This window comes from Primulina eburnea, chromosome 12 (genome assembly GCF_022965805.1).
Source record: "Primulina eburnea isolate SZY01 chromosome 12, ASM2296580v1, whole genome shotgun sequence".
Taxonomy (NCBI): Eukaryota; Viridiplantae; Streptophyta; class Magnoliopsida; order Lamiales; family Gesneriaceae; genus Primulina; species Primulina eburnea.
The window spans coordinates 1,345,901-1,373,336 of record NC_133112.1 but is presented as its reverse complement, the minus strand read 5'-3'; the positions used below and the strand labels follow the sequence as shown (position 1 = coordinate 1,373,336).

General features: G+C 31.1%; 5 protein-coding genes and 1 non-coding gene across 7 annotated transcripts in view; 3 read left to right on the top strand and 3 right to left on the bottom strand.

Annotated features, from left to right (window-relative positions):
* Positions 1-8,774: 8,774 nt before the first annotated feature.
* Positions 8,775-10,941, bottom strand: LOC140807499 (protein BRASSINAZOLE-RESISTANT 1-like). Its single transcript, XM_073164358.1, has 2 exons — positions 10,463-10,941; positions 8,775-9,868 (listed from the first exon to the last, which is right to left on the bottom strand). The coding sequence occupies exons 1-2, from the start codon at positions 10,772-10,774 to the stop codon at positions 9,176-9,178; spliced, it is 1,005 nt and encodes a 334-aa protein (XP_073020459.1). The 5' UTR covers positions 10,775-10,941; the 3' UTR covers positions 8,775-9,175.
* A 2,051-nt stretch (positions 10,942-12,992) lies between these two features.
* LOC140807552 (NEDD8-conjugating enzyme Ubc12-like) lies at positions 12,993-16,459 on the bottom strand. Of its 2 annotated transcripts, none has more exons than XM_073164459.1 (6): positions 16,315-16,459; positions 14,701-14,814; positions 13,881-13,989; positions 13,650-13,728; positions 13,456-13,572; positions 12,993-13,366 (listed from the first exon to the last, which is right to left on the bottom strand). In XM_073164459.1, the coding sequence occupies exons 2-6, from the start codon at positions 14,807-14,809 to the stop codon at positions 13,229-13,231; spliced, it is 552 nt and encodes a 183-aa protein (XP_073020560.1). In that variant the 5' UTR covers positions 14,810-14,814; positions 16,315-16,459; the 3' UTR covers positions 12,993-13,228. The 2 variants fall into 2 exon arrangements, with proteins under 2 accessions (XP_073020560.1, XP_073020561.1); XM_073164460.1 differs by having other exon boundaries at positions 16,310-16,405.
* An 80-nt stretch (positions 16,460-16,539) lies between these two features.
* On the bottom strand, positions 16,540-16,611 carry TRNAD-GUC (transfer RNA aspartic acid (anticodon GUC)). The gene has a single exon. It is a non-coding gene; the product is annotated as a tRNA-Asp (tRNA).
* Positions 16,612-17,909: 1,298 nt separating this feature from the next.
* Positions 17,910-20,792, top strand: LOC140808404 (uncharacterized). Its single transcript, XM_073165528.1, has 6 exons — positions 17,910-18,090; positions 18,515-18,693; positions 19,048-19,280; positions 19,386-19,541; positions 19,647-19,926; positions 20,278-20,792. Exons 2-6 carry the CDS (start codon positions 18,528-18,530, stop codon positions 20,502-20,504), a joined length of 1,062 nt encoding a protein of 353 aa, XP_073021629.1. The 5' UTR covers positions 17,910-18,090; positions 18,515-18,527; the 3' UTR covers positions 20,505-20,792.
* Positions 20,793-22,742: 1,950 nt separating this feature from the next.
* On the top strand, positions 22,743-24,422 carry LOC140808405 (uncharacterized). The gene is given in 3 exon segments (XM_073165529.1): positions 22,743-22,883; positions 23,522-24,079; positions 24,081-24,422. Coding segments are annotated over 2 exon segments (711 nt in total). The 5' UTR covers positions 22,743-22,883; positions 23,522-23,545; the 3' UTR covers positions 24,258-24,422.
* Positions 24,423-26,317: 1,895 nt separating this feature from the next.
* LOC140808403 (probable galacturonosyltransferase-like 1) overlaps positions 26,318-27,436 on the top strand; it is a 1,141-nt gene continuing 22 nt past the window's right edge. The window contains exon 1 of the mRNA XM_073165527.1: positions 26,318-27,436. This exon is cut by the window's right edge and continues 22 nt beyond it. Coding sequence (XP_073021628.1) covers positions 26,353-27,436 — 1,084 coding nt within the window. The 5' untranslated portion in view covers positions 26,318-26,352.

Below are 27,436 nucleotides of genomic sequence, written 5' to 3'. Positions count from 1 at the left end.
AAAATCATAACACAAACAACCTCGATAAGGAAAAAATGATAACTCAAAGTTTATAAATAATTTATTTAGTACAATAAAAAAGAAATTGAAGTATATACGAGCAATAAAAAACATAAATCACTCACAAATTAAATATTAACTCATATTATTCATAATTTGTATAAATTTTCCAATATTTTTTTCAAATAAAGAGAAGACGCCTTATTAATGTCATCGTTTTATAGATATTCATTCCACTTCTTTAAAAAAAACACAAATGAAAAATGGTGTCTTGAAATCATAAGAAAACCATTTAGAAAAGCAGCCGTAAAAATATAATACAAAGTCACACAATTTTTCTTAAACCATAGAAAAATATTATACTATTGACAAAATATATCTAGCAACAACAAAGCATGTGTTAACTTGTGATATAATTAAAACTTAGAATCATGCATAATCATTGAATTAGAACAAAATCGCATGCCAACAATCTACTGGATATTATATATTTTAATAATTTATCCATATTTATCGTTCATCAGAGGACTCTTAGACCTACCAAATTTTGTAGTTCACCTATTATTTTCATAATAAATAATATTACAAAAATAATATAAGCAAGAACATAAAAACTCAAATTAAAATGTCTTCTATCAATCTAAGTAAAAAAAAAATTGATTAGAGAATATAATAATGTCGTAAAAAAATTAAATATTGATTTATAGACAGAATTTTGAAAATACAATTGTCTCAATAAATAAAAAATATTATCTCTTGATATTCTGAGACATAACGTAAAAACGAAGAAATATTTCATTTTTTTTAATATTTTATAAGTCACTTCAAACTAAGTAATCTAAGCAAACAGAAAACATGCATTATGTGTTTAAAAGTTAACAAAATATCTCAACAATAAAAAATTGAAAAATAACCATTTTTGTTGGATATTTGATTTTGTTTCTCTTTTCTTCGTGCAAACAAACAAATCACATAAACAATCCAAAAACAATTACATGATCAATACAAATGACATATAACAATCAAACATGACGCTATGGTAAAAAAAACTCCTCATTGCAAGAACACAAAATGATCAAATGGAGCATATTATTTAGTAATATTTATTTAGCAGCATTTATAAAAAAATTGACTAAATAACTTAAAAACAGTGTTGAAATCATTTACATACAAACATTTCTCTCAATCACATATCTATATTGACACATAAAGAGTTTGAAAATATTTTTATTCTAAATGGGAGAAAGAAATTTTGTATGGCTTTAATATTTATTAATAATTTATTTTTATTCAGTCCGACTCATCTACCTTTGTCTTCCTATTATTATTTGACGGCAATATATAAATTTAAGTAATTAAAATTAAATTTAAAAGTAAATTAAAATAATAATTAGTTTGATTGAGTTAAATACACTATTAATGATCTTATTAAACTAAGATAAAAAATGACTTAAATAACAACATTAACATGACAAATTGTAAAACAAAAAAAATAATATAATAGTAATCTCACAAATGAAATTAAGTCATATATTTAATAGATTAATTAATAGGTATTATATTATTTAGTAATATGTATTAAACATCATATATTGAAAATTGATTAAATAACTTAAATGTTTGCAATGAAATCACTTACATACAAACATTTTCTCTCAATCACGTATTTTGTTGATACATAAGTAATCTATATATATCTACCTTCTAAATGGGAAAAAAATGTTTTATATGACCTTAATATTTATTAATAATTTAATTTTATTCAATCACACTCATCTCTATTTTTTTTCCCATTATTACATTAATGTTCGTAACATCAACAATTTATTTAAATTTATAACATTATGATAGTGATTTTCTGTGAATTTGATGTCAATGTAAATATTAAAGTAAATAATTAAATTTAAAAATAAAAACATATTAATGATTATTATTAAATGAATAGATGAAAAAACAAAAAAATAAATAAATATATAATTATGATAGTGATTTTATGTGAATTTGATTTCAATGTAAATATTAAAGTAATTAATTTTAAATTTAAAAAATAAAAATTATTAATGATTATTATTAAAAGAATATATGAAAAAGAAAATATGTAGTAATTAATTTTAAATTTAAAAATAAAAATATATTAATGATTATTATAAAATGAATAGATGATAAACAAACAAAAAAATAAACATGTATTTATGATAGTGATTTTCTGTGAATTTGATGTCAATGTAAATATTAAAGTATTTAATTTTAAATTTAAAAATAAAAATGTATTAATGAAATGATTATTATTAAAAGAATATATGAAAAAGAAAACGTGTATTAATGATTATTATTAAATGAAAGTAGGGATATTTATGTAAATTATTATTATTAAATGAAGGTACGGATATTTATGTCAATTCAAAATTCACATTCATATATTTAGATTAGTATTAGCATATAGATATAAATATAGATTAAACATCGACATATAAATTTATAATTACTTATTTTCTGTTTTGTTAAATATAAATTTTTTTTGTATTATTTGTAAAAAAACTAAGATTATGAAAAATATAATCAATACATAAATTATTAAAATAAGTTCGAAACCTCTGTTAGCATAATTTTTTGTATTATTTATTTTAATAAAAGAATGTATAACACTATTACTATTATTTGTAAGGTCTTTTCACAAAATCAATTAATTTTATAAATAATATTATTACATATTGATTCGAATCATTAGTTGTTGAATAAATACTTTGATACTATTTGTAGTCATGCCATGAAAGTGAGTGAAAGAGTAATAAATAATAATGAGTCAATGGATTAATAATAATTAACTAATTACATAAAAGGAAGAAAAAATATCATTAGAGTACAATACTAATAAAGATAATAGAGGAAATTCACAATTCAATCCGTATATTTATATAGATATAGAAGATATAGATTATAACATTATATGATAGTGATTTTTTGTGAATTAGTATAGATTAACAATTTATTTAAATTTTTAACATTATGATAGTGATTTTTTGTGAATTTGATGTCAATGTAAATATTAAAGTAAATAATTTTAAAATTAAAAATAAAAATATATTAATGATTATTGTTAAATGAGTAGATGAAAAAATAAATAAACATGTATTTATAATAGTGATTTTCTGGAAAAAGTGAGGGAAAGAGTAATAAATAATAATTAGTCAATGAATTAATAATAATAATTCACTAATTACATAAAAGGAAGACAAAGTGTCATTAGAATACAATTTTAATGGGGACAATAGAGAAAATTCACAATTCAACTGTGAATTTGATGTCAATGTAAATATTAAAGTAAATAATTAAATTTAAAAATAAAAACATATTAATGATTATTATTAAATAAATAGATGAAAAAAACAAAAAAAAATAAATATGTAATTATGATAGTGATTTTATGTGAATTTGATGTCAATGTAAATATTAAAGTAATTAATTTTAAATTTAAAAATAAAAATATATTAATGATTATTATTAAAAGAATATAAGAAAAAGAAAATATGTAGTAATTAATTTTAAATTTTAAAATAAAAATATATTAATGATTATTATAAAATGAATAGATGAAAAACAAACAAAAAAATAAACATGTATTTATGATAGTGATTTTCTGTAAATTTGATGTCAATGTAAATATTAAAGTAATTAATTTTAAATTTAAAAATAAAAATGTATTAATGAAATGATTATTATTAAAAGAATATATGAAAAAGTAAACACGTATTAATGATTATTATTAAATGAAGGTAAGGATATTTAATTAAATTATTATTAGTAAATGAAGGTAAGTTTATTTATGTAAATTCACAATCCACATTCATATATTTAGATTAGTATATAGATATAAATATAGATTAAACATCGACATATAAATTTATAATTTCTTATTTTCTGTTTTGTTAAACATAAATTTTTTTTGTATTATTTGTTAAAAAACTAAGATTATGAAAAATATAATTAATACATAAATTGTAAAAATAAGTTCGAAACCTCTGTTAGCATAATTTTTTGTATTATTTATTTTAATAAAAGAATGTATAACACTATTACTATTATTTGTAAGGTATTTTAACAAAATCAATTAATTTTATAAATAATATTATTACATATTGTTTCGAATCATTAGTTGTTGAATAAATACTTTGATATTATTTGTAGTCATGCCATGAAAGTGAGTGAAAGAGTAATAAATAATAATCAGTCAATGGATTAATAATTAACTAATTACATAAAAGGAAGAAAAAATATCATTAGAGTACAATTTTAATGAGGATAATAGAAGAAATTCACGATTCAATCCGTATATTTATATAGATATAGATATAGATTATAACATTATGATAGTGATTTTTTGTGAATTAGTATAGATTAACAATTTATTTAAATTTTTAACATTATGATTATAATAGTGATTTTTTGTGAATTTGATGTCAATGTAAATATTAAAGTAAATAATTTTAAAATTAACAATAAAAATATATTAATGATTATTGTTAAATGAGTAGATGAAAAAATAAATAACCATGTATTTATTTATAATAGTGATTTTCTTGAAAAAGTGAGTGAAAGAGTAATAAATAATAATTAGTCAATGGATTAATAATAATAATTAACTAATTACATAAAAGGAAGATAAAGTGTCATTAGAATACAATTTTAATGGGGACAATAGAGGAAATTCACAATTCAATCCATATATTTATATAGACTAGATAAATGCACGTGCGTTGCACGTTGAGAAATAGAATAATTTTATATGATAATTTTATATAAATATGTTTAAATTATTTTTGAAATAAGAATAACTTTTAATAGATAAATAAGTAATTATTTGGTTACAATCGAAATCATCACATTTTCTTGTCTTTGATTTGAAGACTTCTTGAAATCTTTTTGTGTCCGTCGGTTTTATCTTCTTATCTCTTTTTTTTATACTCGGCAATTGGTTCTTCATCTCGAATCTCTATTTCATCTTCGTCTTCATGGATCTTCATGTTTTTGTTGATGTTTATTTCATTTGATTTTTCTACCTTTGGTGCTACACTGTCTTGTTTAGTTGTCTTGATAATCTTCCGAGATCTCCGTTTCTTGATATTGACATATGTTGTTAGATAATTGTCATGTATCTCAATAGCTTCTGCCACAATTTTTAACATTTCATCACGTTTTTTCACTGAATTATCCAACTTGAACAAGAATGTGTGGAGCTTGGAGCTTGGTTGATTTAGCGAATCTTTATATGGGTTATTTGGTAAATTCTGCATTGAAAATTTTTATTGTTAGATGCAATATTTATGTAGATATAAAATCATTTGTTTGTTTTATCTTATATATGGTCATGAATTTGAATGAAATCTTCAATAGAACATCCAACAAAAGACGCCGCAACTTTTCCAAAAAATGTTATTATTGCGATCTCATTCTCATCTTCAATTGTGATTGTTATTCTATACATGTAACATAAAGAAGTAAAGTAATGATCGCATTTTTTTTATTGTGATCTAAAACTTGGGTTGTGTATTGGTAATTTGTTTTACATAAAAACGATTTGAATTCATTTTTATTTCTCTTTTTCTATTCATTTGATGTATATAAGAGTAATTATTACACATAAAATAATTTAAACTCATTTTGATTCTTTTGAAGTGTTTTCTTATTGTACCAAACAATTATTTGTATTTGTCATGCATAGGGTTTTACAATTTGGCAAATTGACAGACACGTCAATGCAATCCTCATTATGTTCACCATTTGTTTAGTATACGGCTTTGCACGATAAATCACAATTATAATAAATTAATATTGCGTCGTGGGTAACAAATATAACTTTTGACATAAATATTAAGAAATATTCGAACTAAAAGATAAATCTTTCACTATCATTCAGTTTTGTTAGGTGAAGCGTGCAAGAGTGAGAGTAGCATTGGGATGAGTGAACTCCTGTGAAGTTTTCGTGAGTTACGCTGCTGACATTGTGTCGCTTATTTTAAATTTCATTAAAGATATAATTTTTTTAAAAAAAAACTGTAAATTTCATTCCAAAAATAAAATTTCATTTTTCTTCAATTATTATAAAATTCATTAATACCTGAAAACGAACAAAAAAAGACATTTATTTATTAATATTATTTAACGAAAATAACGACATAAATGTAAACTGACACAATTTTATTATAGTTTTCAATTTTATTAGTCGTGTTTATTTAAGTTATTAATGGATATTAATTTACTCAAGTTTAAAATAAAAATTGCATAAAAACTCCTACGAGGCTGTTTCACAGGAACATGTCTCATATCCTACCCTAATCATGAAAAATCATTGTTTTTTCACTCAAAAAATTGACCCGTGACCCATCTGAAGGATATATCCTTGAGACCGGCACACATAAAACCAATTCAAAAATTGGAGAACTATAAAAATTCATAAAAAAAAAGAGAAGTCAAACAAAAAGAATTATTTTTAAAATAAGGATATAATTCATTCTGTGAAAATATATTGTAAATTTTATTATTCTTCTATTCATTTTAAATTATATTAAAGATATATTTTTTAAAACAAATAAAGTATAAATTTCATTTCAAAAAATGGTGGCTAAATTTAATTTTGTTCAATTTTATTTCGAATTAATTGATAGTTGGGAAAAAAACAAACAATAGAATATGTATTTATTATTATTATTTCAAATTTTATTAAAGATATTATTTTTAAAAAAAAATGATGTGTAAATTTCATTCCAAAAAATGAAGGCTTAATTTAAATTTCATTCTAAAAACTGGTGGCTAAAATTTATTTTTCTTCAATTTATTTTAGAATATATTAAATAATATATGGAAAAAACAAACAAGCGAAGAGAAGTATATTAATTATTATTATTTACGTTATTCATAGATGTTAATTTATTTAAGTTAAAAATAAAATGGACTCAGAAACTCCTATGAGGTTGTTTCACGAGTGAATTTTGTGAAACATGCCTCATATCTGACTTGAAACGTGAAAAAAAAAAGTATTTTTTCACTCCTGAAATAACTGGGTCAGCCCCTCTCAGGATTATATAAATGTCTCATATAAATGGAGTACAAATTTCATCACAAAAAATGAAGACTAAATTCATTTATCTTCAATTTATTTTAAATTACATTAATTAATAGATGAAAAACATATAAAACCAAAAATAATAATAATAATGGTGTGCAAATTTCATCAATAAAATGAAGGCTAAATTTCATTTTTCTTCAATTTATTTTAAATTTTATTAATTAATTAATATATGAAAAAAAAAACAAAAAATAAACATGTATTACTGAAGAATGAAGGCTGATGCTAATTTTTTTTTTCCTTCAATTTAGTTTAGATTCAATTAATTAATAGATTAGAAAAGACTAAAATTCATTCTCTTCAGTTTATTTTAATTTCATTTTTCTTCAATTTATGTAAATTCACAATTCACATTTACACACTCCATATTTAATTTTATTTTAATTTTAATTTATTTTAAATTTCATTAATTAATAGACGAAGAACATGAAAAACAACAAAAAAATTAAATATGGAGTGTGTAAATGAAGGTAATGACATTTATGTAAATTCATTTTATATTAATTTATTTTAAATTTTATTAATTAAAACAACAAAAAAATTATTATGGAATGTGTAAATGAAGGTAAGGTAATTTATGTAAATTCATTTTATTTTAATTTATTTTAAATTTTATTAATTAATAGATGAAAAACATGGAAAACAACAAAAAAATTAAATATGGAGTGTGTAAATGAAGACAAGGACATTTTTGTAAATTCACAATTCACATTCATATATTTATATAGATATAGATTATTTTTATATAATAATAACATCATTCAATTTTTTAAACTTTATTCTTAAATTTTGTGAAATATGACATATATCTCATGGTGAAATATTACGCAAGTAAACATTAAATTTTTATGATACAAACGGGAAAAAAATTCAACTTTTATATATATATATATATATTATTTACCATGCACATTTATGTGAACATCGATAAGATATCACTCACCTATTGAATGTGATGAAACATAAAAAAATTGTGCTTATATTATCACTGATTCAAGTTTAGACAGAACCCAAAGCAAATATATTTCAAATAGAGTGAAAAAGAACAATCATGCATCAAGCACTACGTGTGACAAAATCCGTTCAAAGCTCTAGTATAAAAAAAAAAATCAAACCAAATATTTAAAGATGATAATAAGGATATGCACCTAACCCTACATCCAGACCAGACAGCAAATCCTATACGCAAAATTGTCAAAAAATGTTGGCCACAGTTACCTTAATATATGAATAAACAAATGAAGCAAAATAAATGAAATTAAAGTAAATAATAAAAGGAGACAGGATGGGGAAAAAATCAAAAAGAGGGCATGAAAAAAAGGGTTACAACTTATAAAGGTCTATTTATTCAGATAAGAAAGAAGCATCAATTCAGAGAATATTCTGTCTGCACATCTATTTTCTTGGAGTATGTATAATAATGGAGTAAAATATGAAAAAAGTGAAATTTAAATCATAAAAGTTTCCCAAATAATGTTCGATAGTAACCACAGATATAAAATGGTTCTCATTGCCTAGGTATTAATGATATTATATGCAGGATCCAACTCAAAAATTATAAAGAAAATAGAGTGTCAGTCTGATATTTCGAAACCAGCACTAACATTTTAAAACAATATGATATAGGGAAGTTTAAAAAATAGCATAATCATTCATTCCAGCCACAAACCATTGATTAATTATATATAAAAAAAACATCAAACCGAGCACATGTGGATCAATCCACCAGTCTACAACAAATAACATAGTTCTTGATCACAATAATGTTTGTAAATAGGCCCCAAATCAATTAATATGGGAAAAATAATTACTACAAATTGGAAAATAGAATAAAAGAGGTGAACAGAAGACAACTGAAAAAACAATCCAATCTAGAAACAGAAACTCATTCAAGCTCCAATCCCTTTGCAATGACTAACTTTTCTTATTTCCAACTCGTCATCTTTCACAATGTATGTGTACTTCTGCAGAAATGCTACTCTGCTTTTGCATGCTCATGGTTACACAGGAAGATTGACCCAATGCCGAATTTGAGAGTTTTTTGCCGATGATTTAATTTCGCATATTCCCACTACCTAGTGTGAGCTCAAGATCATCCATTCCAACCTCGTGAATCATCTCCCCTTCCCATGGCTTCACCGCCATATTCACTAACCCAAAATCTATGCCCTTTCCCTTGTCTGATGTGGCATCCTTGGAAGGAACTTGTCGAGCAGCAGACTTCACAAGGTTAAAAGTTGGTGAAGTTGGAACATTGACTGCATTAGCATATGCTTGAAAGTTCATCCATTTCAAGGAATCTATAGTCGAGGTGTCTGAGAACTCGTCGCACTCGGGTATAGTAGCTGGTGTAAAACGATGAGCACGAGTTGGACTGGCTGGGGCGGATGCAGCAAAGAAAGGGATATTAAATGCAGACATGGATTCTTTAGCAAGAGTTTCCAAAGTGAGAGTTTGTTTTGGGATTCTTGTGGGGGAGGAAAGAGGTGGGGTGACGGGAGCACTGTTTGATATTCGGAGAGATGGAAGAGCAGTAGGGAGTGAATTGAGGAGGTATGCGAATGGGTGAGGAGGAGCATTGGCATCATGGCGAGACGGGCTGGGGAATGAGGAGGATGATGGGCTCGGCTGATACGAAGGAATCGGACTAGCAAAATATGAAGACGGAGGGCTTGGATTTCTTGAAGAACACGGGGTAATATTAGTTGAGGTCCCTCCTATTTCCATTGGACATGGCTTGCATCCCTGTACATAATTGACGCATAAACTCAGATTCTCCAGCAATCTACAATTCAACGAAATTCACAGAGAAAAAGACCATACAAGGGAGAGTACACTTGATGCAAATGAGGCAGTAGAGAAAAATATGATCATAGTTTAATGAAGTTTTTCTCCAAAAATATTCTTGAAAGTATAATTGCTATCAAAATCTCAAGAAAGTAACAAGATTATTTTTTTCGGCTGAATTTTAAAAAAATCAGAAACAAAGGGAAATGCAACAAAAATGAGAATAGCAGATCAGGAAAGAACTTTTATTTTTTCTCATGTAAATTCTAAAAACAGTGGATTACAGATACTGAACAAGTTGATCCACTTCTAAAAATGCCTATCCCCTTTCAGATTAATAGGAAGAAAAAGTAGGAAAATAGCTAGAAACAACAATAAAGAAAACACCAGCCATGATCCAAACATAGGAAACTGGAACATATCTTGAACTCACAGATCTACACAAATCCAAGAATACCCCATTGCCAAAACTTAAAAATCACCTTCAATAGGAGAGATCCCACGAATAAAATCAGCACCCCAGACTCCAAAAAAGAAAATAAGTTACGTTACCTTGCGATAAGTAGTGCCATCGGGCTCAACTATCCAACCAGCTTCAGCACAAAGAGCTTTCAGCACTTCATTGTTGTCACAGTGCTTAGGCAGATTATAATTCCCCTGCGCCCTTAACCCCGAATAAATCTTGGCCGCAATTGCTCTCCTCCGCCTCTCTCTTCTCCTGTTATTCTCTCTTTCTCTCCAAGATGGCTTCCTCCTCCCCGCTCCATCACCTCCACCGCCGCCGTCCCCACAGCCTCCGCCACTTCCACCGGCTCCTCCAGCTGCAGACGACGAAGCCGTCGATCCTCCGGCTTCCCACATCATTTTCAGGGATTCTCCTTTCCAAAATGCAGCCTTTTCTATCTGTGATTTATATATAAACCTGCGTGCTTATATAATAATTGGAGGATTGTAGTAGGCTAGAATGTAGAGTACTCACGAGGAGTACGCTTCTTCCCCGAATGTGGAAGAATCTGTGTGTTTCTGTGTTAAAGGGTTTCTATTATATTGAACTAAATTAATAAATATACAAATAATAATAAGAATAATAATAATAATAACCATAATAATAATAAGCGCAAGTTTAAACTGTAAATAAATGCACTGAAACTTTTGGCGAAAAATAATATATCTGCGATTCAGTTTCACCCGGTGGACTGCCCCTCGATATTATGTCAAAAAATTGTGTAGAACGGTTTTATTGATTTTTTTGTAAGACAGATCTCTTATTTGAGTAATCCATAAAAAAATATTTGTTTTTATGCTGAAGAGTATTACTTTTAATTGTGAATATCGGTAAAGTTGACTCGTCTCACAGATAAGATTTGTGAGATCGTCTTAGATACACATATATCCAATTTTTTTATTAAATAAAATGTAATTATAAATAAAAATAATAATCTTGGAGTAGGTTTCTTATGAGATGATCGTCAACTTTACCGATATTCACAATAAAAAATAATACTCTTAACATAAAAAATAATATTTTTTTCATGAATGACCCAAATAAGAGATCCGTCTCACAAAATATGATCTGTGAGACCGTCTCATACAAATTTACAATATATATATATTTAACAAAAAAAGAGTTTAAATAAAATCATTTAGTTTTAGTGTACTTGTGATCTAGCAGACGATGAAAAAAGAAGCACAATTTTTTTTACAAGATCAAGTTAATTTGTGAGACTATATATATAATTCGATCTGATTCATGATAAATATTATTTTTATTATAATATAGATAGAATAAATCCATCGTATCGATATAAATTTATAACGTACTATTCAGGTTATTTGATTTGATTTTATTGTTTTTATTATAAATATTCTCGCGATAAATCTTACTCAATTATCATGCTGTTGCAAAAGAGGTTTAGTACAGCATCGGACCAGAAGGGTTGTCTCCTCGATTATTGAACTGGTCAACAAACCAATGGAATCCTTCCACGTCACATTCGTTTAATATTTGTCATCTCTATCCCCAAACTTATATATTCACGCCATAAAATAATTTCATATACTAATAAAATTTACTCTTTGATTTATTATGGCTGCGCTGTCTTATGGTAGTTCTAATCATGCACACCTCTGTAGGAGTACTCACGATTGAAATTTGAAATGGAGTTTCAAATTTCGATCTTTTGATCATACTATCCACATAATTCAGTAGTGAAATTATGATTTCCCAATGCATAAATACCTTAGCTCAAGTTAAAAGATTTATTTTAATCAAATTAAACAAGTACTTTATTATGTTGTGTAATAAAACGTCTTATGCTATTAAAAATATAAAAATGTTTTAAATTTTTATAGAAGATTTTCTTCATCAAATTTGTGGGAAAAAAATTCCAAATAATAAATGTAGATTCATATATTTTTGGGAAAAAAAATACAGAGTACATGAATAGTGGCGTTGGAACAAAGGACAAAAGAAACAATGGAAGGGGCAACCAAAGCAAGAGGACAATTTGCATTTCGATGTTGGTGTTCCTATTGGAAGAGCACTTGAGATTTACAACCAATAGTGGAAAACACTAACATGCATGCATATCATCTATCACTTCTTGGCCTCATTGTCAAATCTTTCACAATCACATCCCCACATGCTTTCCAACCGTAGCATGTCCAAATGCTACTAAATATTAATGAAGCATTAGCATAGCCCAAAGTTCGAAGTTCACAGTAATTTTGAGCAACAAACTCTTGATACATAAATCCCGTTCAGGAGCTGACGATAACCCCTCTCACATAAAAATCGATCCTAGGGGCATTTATCTAGAGACGGATCCGAAAGTAGGCGATGGTTTTCTTAGGGGATTCCTTAATCCGTCCACGGGGAAATGTCATAAAGGAGAGATATTGAGAGCTCATTAATAATTTCCGATCCAAGAAAATGAAAAGAGTTATCTCAAGATAGTATCACATTTGATGATGTTGAGCTGATGATGAACCAGGTATTGGGACAGCATATATACCTACTTACTACCGTACAAAAGACACAAACTATGAACCTAAGAATTAAGATGCACGGAGGCAAATCGACTTCAATTCGAAAAAAGGTTTAATCTTAAGAGTTTTTGCACAACGAATCATCCATATGAAGTTCCAGATGCATAAAAACACCTTTCAGCATTCAGTTACATTGATACCAGCGAATCTTTAAAGAGGTTCAAGTTTTTGTGGCGGAAAGACTGAACATAGACATGCAGCCACAAGTACAGATTTCTTTGATCTTACCAATTTTGCAAATAAATTGGTATCTGATATGATCTTCACGTGCTATATGCAGCGAGGGAACAAAGTTTGTCCAACGTAACCACCTATCATTGCCCTCCTAACATTAGACGCGAATAATTTTGGGTTGTCTCTCAAAACTGCAGCAGCATCATGATTTAGAGGATCCTCGTAATTGGGTTCCTGCAAATACATGGGTTTTGGTTAAAAGAACAAATAAAAACTAAGCCTTAAAAAACAAAAAAATTGAGTAACAAGAGGGACGAGACTACCGTGAAAAGGTGATACAGCCCATAGATGATCGTGTTTATATTCAGCACAGGTTTCCAGTCTTCTCGAAGAATGTTTAGACATACATTTCCTTCTAAGTCGATATTAGGATGGTAAACCTGCATAAACACAATTAATCAGCGACAAAGCTTCATATAGATACATGATGTAATAGATAAAATAAACCTTTCTTTACCTTTGTTTTGCACTTGACCTTTGGCGCTTCATGAGGATATATGGGAGAAATTTGGAAAGAAAAAAGAAACACCCCACCCCTGAAACACATCGCACTGATATCAGTGGTTTTAGAACAAATTAATAAGGCATAAATTAGTAGGATAGCACCCTCCAAGGGACCTATAAAAGAGTTTGAATTGCCATAGCCAAGTATCCCCGATTAAATAGAAAACACAGAATGAGTACTAACTGATAATATCCTTCATCAGGGCGAATGGTGACTTCAAAGTTCATCAGGTCATCCTTGCCATTGGGAAATGATATGCTACATGTGTTCGGCAGATTTAGTTCGCTAATATCTATATCAAACAGAGAAGAACAAGGTTCAAGTCAGAGGATAATGACTAAGGAAGTCTCAGAGGAAATGCAGAATAATTAGAAATAAATTGTTTAGCACATGATGTGTGCATCAAGGAACGACGACTTTGAAGGTATCCTCTATGGGAAGGTGAACTTCTATGGGTGTGGGCGTAAATGGGGAAGAGCAGAAATTTCCATGAAAAATCCATCCAAATATTTTAAATGGAAATGGCCATATAGAGTTAGTTCTCCACTGACAAAACAACAAGCAGCATAAACAGCTCAAATTAGCTGTGAAATAGAGCATGTTAGGAGATAAAATTTTCATGCCGAGAAAAATGGCATGGCAAGAAATAATAGCTGCTGACAAGCTGAATTTTTTTTAAATATTAATTTATCTGAAGTATTACATGCCATTAACGGAAACAAAAACTGAATGAATAAGCATCAAAGAACCTTATGTGAATTTCAAAAAGTTCACAGTTTAATGTACCTGGGATATCAGTAAACAGGTTAAACTATTCATTTGTGTGGAGTTTTTCTACCTTCTCACATTATTTTGGTCAAAATATTAAAAACCAAACAATAATACTCGTGAAAGAATCCTAGAAACCAAAAAGATATGAAAAGTCATAAGTATAGATTCATTTGAAGAAACAAAACAGATAACCATATTCATTCATCATTCATTGCTGAAGGATAAAAGAAACCTTTGTGAAGCCGTAATTCACCAGCACTTTGCTTTTTCATGGGAGGCCCCCCACTGGAGTTTTCAGCAAGTTCTCTTTGCTTTTCCTTTACTTTGAACAACTTGATCATGGTCCCTAAATGTATAATATACATATGCAATAAAAAAATAATGTAAAGAAGTATGAATATGAAATTAAAGATGTAAAAGATACGTATAACAAAGAAAAATGAACTGTGGGAAGAACTAGTTGTCAAAAACTGATCATAGTTTGAAACACTTCTTTTTAAAAATTTCAATCCACAAGGTCTGAGTTTCACATCTTCGAGATACAAAAAATAAAGAATGAAGGTTACAGCAGAGTCATTAAAAACCAGGACAACAAACATGAGAGTAAAATAAACTCTAGATTTACCAGAAGGCAATTTAATAGGATATACCATAGACTAAAAGACCAAGTAAGATGATCTTGGCTTTATTGCTTCCATGGAAAGGATTAATGAGCATAGAGGTAATATCAATCATTTCGCTTCAAAAAACTTTTCCTCCCGGGACAATAATTCAATATACCCAAACTGGCTAGTTGTGTATTAAAAATATTAACTGATAATCGTCATTACTATCCACCCTGATAAAATTGAAGATAAAAAAGGGTGGACAAAAGAAATGAGAAACATAGAGCGGTCAAGTAGAAATAGAGAAGTGATCAAATAACATAAGCAACACCTACAACAAACAATCAGTTTATTTACAGAAAAGTGAAGAGATCAAAACTATAGAATGAGGATTTTAATGGTCTAAATCAAGTTCATGTTTCAGCCACACTAGGTCATCCAGATATGGGAGAAGATATATTGATTTTGTAAGACTGTTGAGTTACAATGGAAACTAAAAGCCCCAAGAATTTTCGATGGATGAGATATACTCTTTATAAAATAATTAAATGAATAACAAGCAGTTATTCTGAAGTGAGAATAAAATCTAAACTTAATTCAAATGACCAAAAGCCAGCTATTGATTTTGAAATTCTACAATCCCCTTGCTTCATAGGTAATACTTCTAAACTGCATGATGCTGAAATTCAAATTACCCATTACTTTCATAAATCATGAAGCCGTGATCTCAAGTAAAGCTAGCGGTAAATTTCGATTAACGGAATATCAATTAAATATATTCTGTTAAACATCAAAATAGCTTTTGCCACTAGACTTCAGAAAGATGAAACCATAATTGTAAAAACTACTTTTTTTCCTGAGAACTCGCTTGGCCTAACCATAGTTCTATGCTTTAACAATACTCTTAAGTTGCAGACAAGGAAATACATACCTAAAACTAATATCCAAGGTGTATCTTACATCTACTGATGGTAATTGGACACTAAAAGATCAATGAAATATAAATATATTTCCCACAAGGTATACCTAACTAGAAACATCTTTACCGAGAGCTTATGTTGGTAGCCAACAAAAATTATATACTGTAATCTGAAAAATTCAACCTCTAAATAACTCGATTTAACGCAATCAGAGCTAACAACAGAACCATCTCCTGAGGAACCACATGGAGCTAAAACTAAGCACAGACAACGCGTATAAAGTAATCTTAACAAATAATCAGATGGGCGATCGAACTATACCTGTCGAGGTAAAAAATCGAAAAAATTAAAGCTTCGTTCAGCTTGGGGATTTGAGATTTCAAGAGAGCTCTCTCGGAATGGAGCCTTGTTGAGATAAACCGAGTGTTTATATACAGCTGCCAAAACGTGACGTGATCATGTTATTCACCAGTTTTGCTCGTCTTTTATCAAAAAGCGTGTTTGCGACATTACGTGTTCTGTCAAATTTTGTAAAAAAAATTTAACCGCCGTTGCCGGGGATCGAACCCGGGTCACCCGCGTGACAGGCGGGAATACTTACCACTATACTACAACGACTTGATGGATGAATTTTAAGATATAACTTTTTTAATACTTAATAATATATAATTTGTATTCGTTATTGGTTATTAAACCAACGATAATACTCAATTTTACTTTCGATAACAATAAATAACTTGAAGCTGTGTTTAGATAAAATGATTTTTATGGATTTAAATTTATTTTTATGCCTAGATAATTTATTTAAAAAATTCAAATTCATTTTACTAATTATTAACACTATATTTATATAACTCACAATGAATTTTAAAAAATTCTTACAATATCGGACACATTTGAAATTCATAAATATATAATTAATTAATTATTATGCAAATAAATAAATTGAATATGGATTTGAATGAAGGATTTCAAATACTAAATACATCTATTGTTGAAATATTAATAAATTGATAAAATATAAAGTCGTGAAAATAGTGGGAACGTCAAATGTCTCCGGATGCATGATGATGGGACTCCCATTATTATCCCAAGTATCAAACATTTGACCACTTTGGATTTAGATTATACTTTGACTGTAATATATATGTTGATTGATAATTAAGTACAAGATTAGGATTTAACCAAATAACTGCGAATATAATAAAACTATTTAATTGAAATAAAAGATAAATTTGTTTAATAATTATGCTTAAACTAGATATTAACTGAAAATTAGATATTGTATGTTCTTCCAATGGGTAAATTAAAACTTTAATCGGATTAATGGGTAAATACCAACAAAAATAATAAAAGAATTCTTGAACTTTCTAAATAATTATAAACGCTTTCCTACCAATGACATTGTCTAGGCCCTACGGATATCGTGAATTGTTGTTTTTATAAGGTCAAAATTTTAAAATTATAAAAAAAGTACATAATTTTTAGAGTAGATTTCTTGTGATACGGTGTCACACATCTTTATATGTGAGACGCGTCAATCCTATCGATATTCATAATAAAAGAAATATTCTTAGCATGTCGTCTTACATAATACGATTCGTGAAACCTCACACAAGTTTTTTATCAAATTTTTAATGTTTTTGTTTTTGAACCCAAAAAAAAATAGATTGAAATGCCCCATCAATATTCAATACTGAGAGAATGGCGTCAGCAGGCGGGCGGGCGAGTGCGTCAGCAAACCCATCGAGTTTGCGACTTCTTCGAAGAAAGGTTGGCTCTGACTCAAGGTTGGCACTGACTCGGATGTGGGCTCCTTTATCAGGGAAGACGGAATCTTCACCTTTATCTTCGTACTTTGCGTAATCCGTCCACTAGTGAAGTGCCACGTACGAGAACAAATGGCAGAAGGAACTTTATTCATCGTCTCGCCACTGATGGTAGCCTGTGAGCTTATCAAAACCCCGAAGCAGCCCCCCTATAAATAGACTTGTATACCCCAGATTCTTTCTTTATCAACCTAAGTTTGAATAGAGTTGAGTTGGTCCAACTCACAAGTGGAAGCAGAGAGGACTTCACTTCGGGTATTAGGAAAAGGTTCCCATTTTCTTCATCTTGGTTTTGATAGTTCTTTGGCTATTGATTGTTGGGTCGTTACCAAATTTGGAAATTGATGCTCTATTTTCTCGGTGTTGATTTGATGTTTGATGGATCGTTTTGTGTTTTAGATGAAGGGGTTGAAATTTCGTTCTGGCTTTTATGGCACATAATATTCTTGAATGAATTCTACGTCTATTTACTACAGTTTCATTGGGAAAAAAATTATTTTTCGAATTGTGGATACTTTAAGGCCGATGACACTTTCAGTTTGATCAACTCGAATTCGTGTACTTTTCTTGATTCTTATATGATCCGGAATCCATTCCCTTTAGTTGTTAGACTTGATCAACTAGATCAAGAGTCGATTTTTCGGTTTGTCGCTCATTCTTATTAAACTAGACTATGCATCATGCCTCTGTAGCATTTGGATTCCCATGTGTCCTCCAGCGCAGCCATCCTCTTCTCCTGCTGAAATTGGTTTATACTGGAGCGATGAGCAAATATTTTCGTTCCTGGATGAATACACACACGGAGCCCGTCTCCCAGAGAACGTGCTGGCAGGTTCAAGCCCTTACCTGTACCGGCCCTCGAATTTACCAGGTTAACTTCGATTTTTATTTACTTATGGACTTTAGATCTGGATGACCCTAGTGATATGATCAGTGGATACTACTGGCTCAATTCCGGGCAACTCGATACTCAGTTAGATATGTGACAAAAGGTTTTTTTTTGTGTGTGTGTGTGTGTGTGTGATTGATTCGGTGTCTCTTATCATATATACACATTTAGGATTGAGCAAAGTATGTCGTATACAATCATATGGATCGAGGTCTTTGAGTTGATTTATTTTTGTAGTGAGCTCAATGTTAAGTAATGATATTGTCTCGTAGAGATCCGTGGACTGTACATATTTACTTACTGCTGTAAAGTTAAACTCGCTCACTTCAATTGCAGAAGGGATTTGGTACTTAGTACACTCGAATGAGAAAAAAGAATCAGTTTTCGGATTCTGGATGCCCAAAGGACAAGCTTGTAAGATATACTCGAACTCTGTGATAAATGGATGGCGCTCTACTTTAGAATATTACGAAGGCAAAGCCCATGATGCTGCTCAAACAACAGATTGGGTTATGCAAGAGTATAGCATTACTCAGAAGGAATTATCGGGTGAAAAAAATAACCCAAAGGTAGCCACCGCATTAAAAAAAAGGATGCATATTTTTATGATGTCGCTTAGTTGTATATAAGCCAACCCGCAAATCACTTTATTAGTTTGGTTGGTCATTTTTCAGGAGCTGACATCGCTATGTAGAGTCTTCCTCTGCAACGGGAGTAGTCACATAAACGGGGCACACACCAAAGGCGGATCAGAGGATATTAGTTTAAGGGCATCAGTTATTCCAAAAACTAATAATACCTCAGATCAAGATTCTAAAAGTGAATCTAAGGTGGGCAGATTTACATTTGCTGTGGGTTATATTTGATATAAACTGGATTCCTTTCTTAATGTACCCCTTTCCTCTTTGCTCTTTGTTTTATTTTGTATTTTGTAGAAAAACTCTTCTCCAAGAGAAATTGCGGACTTCAAATGTTTCATGACTGGAGACTACTTGGAAGTGGATGATTTAGAAGACCCTGAATCACATTCTTCGAGTTCACAGAACTCAAGTTGTCCTAGCAAGTTATCAGATGAATGTTTTGATTGGATGGCCTTATTAGATGAACTTGAGGAAGGGGATGTTGCTGATACACAGGGAAAGTATTTGAGTTCTAGATACACCATCACCACGTCAGTTAAATCAAATGATGTAATTATGGTTCCTCCCTCATCAGGTATGTCAGTATCTCCGACGTTGCTACTTTGAAGTCCACATACACTCATGACAAACTCCAGCACGAGAGTGAGGGGTGTCATCACCTTGTAAGATTAAAAAAAGACCAAAAATTTTATGTATGATTTTCTTAAAACTAAAGGTCTCACCCCCTGAAATCTGTTTAGTTGGCCCATCTCGCTCCTCCCTCCCTGGAATTCCTGTAAAGGCCTCAGTTGCACTGTTGTATAGATTTTGGCAAACTTGAGATACTTCACCCAACGAGATATGCAAGAATCACAAAGTTGTGGCATATAAAGTAGTAGCTTAGTTACTCATAAAGCTTACTTCTTTCACTTGAATATCTACCTAGGACCTATATTCACTGGAGCTGCAAGTACTTCCAAAAATGAACCATTAACAGATGAACACATGCTAGAGCAGTCTACAAAAGGGGATGTATCGGAAACGGGAAATGAAGGCAATTCAAATTTCTGCGATGCAAATATAGGCACAATCTTAAACGAGGAAAAGAATGAGAATGGTGCGGGCAGAAAGAAATTTAGGCTCAAGCAGTACTTCTGTTTCGCTTACTTTTAAGTCGATCGTCAACAAATCATACAGCGAAAAAAGTAGGAAATACGGGTCTCCTTAGCATCTTCGGATAGGTGTCGAAAGAACGAGCAAATGTGATGAGGGATGACGATCGATGTTAATGGGAATTAGGGAGCAAGATGTTTTTACCACTTTGATTTCATTTTATTTGTTCGTGTCGAAGAGATTAGGATATTGATCCTGCATTAAAAAGAAGTGAACTCTGGAAAACTGCAAGTGCAACATCCGTTTACATTCTGAATTATTCGAAGTATCAAATTGTACTTTAACACTTGTCATTCTACACTCCATGGCAAGGCTTCAAGTTGTTATGAATTTGTGGCTAACTGTCAAAACAAGATAGCGAAATGGGCTGACCTGCAACTCGTGACACCCGCTATTTGGGTGGGTTGGAAATTATTAACCCAATCCATTTATTTGACGAGACTGTCTGACCCACTACTTGTCACTTAGCGGGCAGGGCAGAAAATGACCAACCCAACCTGTCTAGTTGACGTGGTGGGACAGGCCGGTCCGACGATCGTAGCCCATTTTGACGGGTCTATTTGTGTATGATGTAACCAAATATAATGTCTTCGGTGTAGTTAATTTTCTAGTTTCATATACATGCCACTTTTTGCCAACAAAATAAAATATATTCAAATTTTTTAAAGACTTTGTAAAATTAACGGTTTACTATGATTAAAATAAATTTGTTTATTTCACACAAAAAAATAATTCCAACAATCAAAATAGAAAATTTTAAAATTTAAAATATGTACAACGTATATATTTATTTTAAAACATTTATATATTTGAAATATTAAAAAATGAAAAATTAAAATAAATTAAAAAATATGTTTAAAAGTGATTTATATGAAATTAAATAAACTGATGTGCGAACTTAAAATGGTTCAATCAACTATTGAAATTAAATCAAATTTATATGTAGTATCAAAATTTAAGTTGTATTTAAAATTATATAATTAAATAACGAGGTTGTTGTTATGTTGTTATTATTATTATTATTATTATTATTACACAAAAATTGTGATTAAGTTTTAGAATACAATTACTATAGTAGTTAATGTGAAAAAGAGTGAATTACATTCTTAGGGAGAGTAATATTGACAATTATAATTATTAAAATGATAAATTGGAGTGTCATTAACAAATTATGGAGTATAAATAACATTATCCGAACTATATTTAGGTAATTAATGGAAAACATTATTAAACAAATCGTTTACAACATTGATAAATTAAAAATCCCGACAGACGAAACTTAAAAGTCCTAATAGTAAACTTACTTGACGAGTCCGAAATTTATACAAGAAGATTGATAAAATTGGCTAAACTGCATGTAACTTTTTTCTCTATTGTTTTGTTACAACAACAACAATAATATAAATACATGGCAATCTTTATAACAAAAAACAATTATATAATTAACAGGTAATTATAACAACGATAATTTTGATGTATTGTTAATCAATCATGTTCATTTTTGTGATCGTTGTTGAGAATATGGTTGAGATGATATTCACCTACCATGTGAGGCCTTGCAATTATATATAAAACAAGTAATTATAACATCGACAACTTTGATGTATTGTACATCAATCATGTTCACTTCTATGTTCATTGTTGAGAACATTGTTGAGATAGCATTCACCTAATATGTGAGATAATATGTAGGGCCTAGAAAGAGGAGATGATCGTCAGTGTCATGAGGTTCCATAGTCAATGAGCAGCTTATGACATGTTTCTAGTCGAAGGGAACATAAGTAAACTGATCGCGCATCGGAATGAAAGGGATTCCAAAACTGTTTAGGTATGAGACTGTGTAGTTGAATAGAATTTAAAAGATTCGATACGTACAATTCAGATCAAGAAGGTGTACCTTTTTTTCGTAACACATTAAAACTCTAAAGTTAAACGTGCTTGACTTGAAACAGTTATGAGATGAGTGATCCCCGAGAATTTTTCTACGGTGCGTATGAAAAATAACATAAATATACTGGAAAGACTCGTTACGATACATATCTTAATATAATGAAAATAGTCCTCAAACATGAGACGCAACATAATAGATATACATTTTTTTATATATTTAGCAACTCCAATTGTTAAGAAGCGTCAAATGCCATTGATAAAAGCTTATCCAATTTCATAAAACCGGTTCGAGTTTGTCCCATGATTCAGGAATCTAATTGCACATGAATGTCCAATAATAAGTTGCCACGTGGAAAATATTGGAAACCCCTCGGCATCTTCAATTTTCGGGAAGGTTCCGCGCAGTCAATGGAACCCCTTCACAATTCCTGTTGTTCTTGATCCATATTCTCTTATTCTACCTTCACGCGGTTCTTCTCTAATCTGAATGTAAGTTCTCTCTCTCTCGTTCTTCTGATACCTTTTTTTTCCCTTCAAATATTTAATCCTGGGTTACTTTCGTTGTTTAATTTGTTATGTATGATTAATTCGGTAAAAATAGCGATGGATTCTACCAGTTTTGTGTAAATTAGTCACGGCTGGATTTCTATTTTCGCTTTTGCCCGGTATCATTTATAGTTACGAATTTGTATGCTACGCCTTAATTATTATGTTAGAATCATGATCATACCCTATCGCCGAGGTGATTACTCCTTTGAATTAAATATTCTGTATATATTTTTTATTTTATGTATTGTATTTTCACAAAATCATCATTTCGTCCTCTAAATTTTTGGAGTTTTAGAGCATTAGTTTCGGAACTAGTAAGAAAATCTAGGCTCTGCGGCTGAATCGATCAATATGGACAAAGGGTGTGTAAATGTATTTTGATTGCAAAAATGTTTTTTTTATGGGAACTCATACATTGTCTGGGGCGACTGGGTTGACTCCATTTTATTTGTAACTATTCAGTTTAGGAGTTCATCTATTGATCAGTTGAGCTCTAGCACATTATTGTAGTTATGGTTTTTACCTATTTTCTTTCAACCTGTTCGAATGACGACTTCTGAATAAAACTCCTTTTGTAGAAGTTTTGACGCTTAATTAGAAAGATGGAAACTGGGTTTGGTGAAACAATGAGCACGCAGCCCGCTAGCCCATCATGCTCCGGGAGTAGCAGCAGTGATGTTGGAAATTTTGAGTGTAATATTTGCTTTGACTTGGCTCAAGACCCGATCGTTACACTTTGTGGTCACCTATTCTGCTGGCCCTGTCTTTATACATGGCTACATATCCACTCTCGTTCGCACGAATGCCCTGTTTGTAAGGCTGGGATTGATGAGGAGAAGTTAGTTCCTCTCTATGGGCGGGGGAAGAACTCGACCGATCCTCGCTCTAAATCAATTCCAGGGATGGAGATTCCGCATCGCCCCTTTGGACAAAGACCTGAGACAGCTCCTCATCCGGATCCAAATGCTAACGCATTTGCACAGCAAGGGTATGGATTTATGGGCGGTTTTGGTCTGTTTGGCGGTTTTGCACCTGTGGCTACTGCCCGGTTTGGGAACTTTACATTATCAACGGCACTCGGAGGTCTCGTTCCATCTATTTCTAACATCCATGTTCATGGATTTCCAGGTTGTCAACATGCACAGGGCAGGTCCTGGTTTCCACTACGGGTATCCTAATGCATTCCATGGAGGACATGCTCAGGGGTTCCCCTTCCCCCAGCGTGGGGATCCGCAAGAACAGTCAGATTCTACACTTAAGCTTCTTCTGTTGGCAGTTGGTTTTTGTTTGCTCCTGACTCTAATTTGGGGTTAAGGTACGACTGTAAATGGTAGGAACATCTGAGTAGTGATTGCTGCCTTTCGATACACACAAATCAAGTTTTAAAGATTTATTCTAGTTGTATTATAATCAGGAAAATGAGTGTTGGTACAATGACAATGTCTGATTCTGTTCAAATGTATGTCCTTTGAAGAATTTTACAACACTCTCTCCAAATATGTTTGTTGCCTCGTAGTAGTATATGATCAAATCAACTACCACTCCATCAGAATCATTTTCATAAATCGGTGAACCTAATTTCTGGTTGAACACTTTGATTACAAGTCAATTTGACATTCTACGGAGTTGCCACAAAAAAGAACAAAAAAACAAAAAAGAAACTCTTGAAGGAACGAGAAAAAGCAAAAAAATTTCAAGAGTATAGATTAACATTTATGCGGTGGAAATGGAGATGATGTTTGTGCAATATTGGATTCAAATAAATCTCAAGTTACTTGGGCAATGCTTAATTCCGAAAATTCTCGTGAATCTAAATGAAAATACATACATTTTTCTATAGTACTTTCTAAAATATTTTTTCACTTAACTTTTACGGCACTTAAAAGAAAAAAACTCTTTTAAGTTTTATGTTTTATGCATTACTACATCAATTGCGTTTGGATCCAAAGATTTGGATTGGATTTGACGATGTATTTGAGGGGTAAATTCGAATTATTTTCATGTTGAGATAAAATTGAGATTCACCAAAATAAGTCAAAAATAATTATTTGGGACTTGGAAGCCATTATCAAGTCGATATGCCATCAATGAATATGTTATTATAGATTTAAAATCGTTAACTTCAAATTCATCGATACAAATGCAATCTAAAAGAATTTGATTGTTAAATGAAAATAATAATAAAAAACCCTATTTTTCATCACGCGGAACATGGCTAGTACTAATAAAATTTTGTTACATGTCTCTTGATTCTTAGTACGTCAACATAAAGACAAGTGAAAGATCATTTTTGATTAAGAAGGAACAACAAACAACGATGCTTAATTTTTAGTCTAAAGATTTGAATTCGTTGGACCAAATTTATACCGTATGCTTGCAGTCTTGTAAAAAATCACAAGTGTAAACATTTAATTTAATTGCTTGGAATAATTTTATTCCGAACAAACAACATTAAGATCGTATGATATAATTAGAGAACACATAATTAATAATAGGATCAAGATCTTGGAATACTAGTGATTCTCTATATTTTTTTCCCTCAAGGTCACAAAAAATTAAATTAGTAAAGACTAATAAATTTTCTTGATTCACATATTTGGATTATAATAATATAATGATGCATGGTTGAAATAATTTTTTTTTAAAAAAAAACCCAAAAAATATAAATCGGAATTAGGTCCCCACGACTGATTAGTTGCCATGCACCAACTCAAAAGCTAAAACAAAATTAACTTTGGTCATGTTCTTCTTCGCCACCAATCATAAAGTGACAAACTTTTGGATATATTTTTAATTAATGCTACTCTCCATCCATGCATTTTGGTTCATTATCCATGTTTTCATCTTTTCATGATTGCCATACTTTTTTTAATAATCGATCTTGGAAAGCGAATAGGGACATGTGATAATGAGAAAGGAAATCTAATTTTTTTTCTAGTCAAAATAATATTGAAATTTCGTGTCTCATTTATTATAAGCTGGCTACTGATAGATCTTGCTCTTCTCTATTGAAAAATAACAATTTTCCTTTCTCCGATGATTTAACGAGATGTCTGGATTCTTAATCGCGACATAATATCGACTGGTTTATTCTGATTACCGAGTATGAAAGAAAACCGTGAAAGAAATTTCCATTTGAATGATATATTTCATTATTTTGGACCGAGCCCATGTTTTGGCTTCGCAACCCGGCCAGTCATCCAGCTATCCCTTCAATTTTTTAATCACCAAAACTTCAAACTCTTCCTCAAAAAAATAAATTCAAACATGTTACTTTAAAAAATATATAAAAAAGACTTAGAACTCATTCAAACACTTCCCCCCACCTAACACACCCCACCCCCAATCCATATATATATAAAACACTCGGCTTCTCCACCATTTCCAAAATGTAGAAAGAATCCCACACATGAAGAAGCCCAAACAAGCAATCTCATCTCTATTTTTCATTACCAACATTTACCTATTTTTTGCCGCTACTCTTGCTACACAAAATCATAGAATCCCAATCCCACAAACATTTAGAGAAGCCCCAAAATTCTATAATGCCCCGCACTGCCCTTATATTTTTGATGATGATACAAACAACGACGACGAAAACAACAAAAATATCTGCTTGTCCTCCTCTGATCAGATTGTCCACGTTGCGATGACACTGGATTCGGCCTACATCCGAGGCTCATTGGCCGCCATCCTCTCCGTCTTGCAACACACGTCATGTCCACAAAACGTCTTCTTTCACTTTGTCACAGCCGCCTCAGCCTCCCCCTCCCTCCTCCGCACCACCATCGCCGGCTCCTTCCCATATCTCAACTTCCGAATCTACCCTTTCCGAGACTCGGCCGTGGCGGGTTTAATCTCCACCTCCATCCGGTCCGCCCTCGACTGCCCACTAAACTACGCCCGTAGCTACATGGCTGACCTCTTACCGCCATGTGTCCACCGAGTCGTGTACCTCGATTCCGACTTGGTCCTTGTCGACGACATTGCGAAGCTGGCTGCCACCCCACTTGGGGGTGACAAAGTCTTGGCGGCCCCGGAGTACTGCAGCGCTAATTTCACCTCGTACTTCACCCCAACATTCTGGTCAAACCCTTCACTTTCAGTAACATTTTCCGACCGGAAAGCCTGCTACTTCAACACCGGAGTGATGGTGATTGACCTGAACCGATGGCGGGCAGGAGATTACACGAGAAAGATTGAAGAATGGATGGAGTTACAGAAGAGAATGAGAATATACGAACTGGGCTCTTTACCACCGTTTTTACTGGTTTTCGCCGGAAATATTGCCCCGGTGGATCACAGATGGAATCAACATGGGCTTGGCGGCGATAACTTTCACGGACTTTGCCGGGATTTACATCCGGGCCCCGTTAGCCTGCTCCATTGGAGTGGAAAAGGGAAGCCATGGGCAAGACTCGACGCTAGCAGGCCGTGTCCATTGGATGCACTTTGGGCACCTTATGATCTGTTAAAACCTCCATTTTCATTTG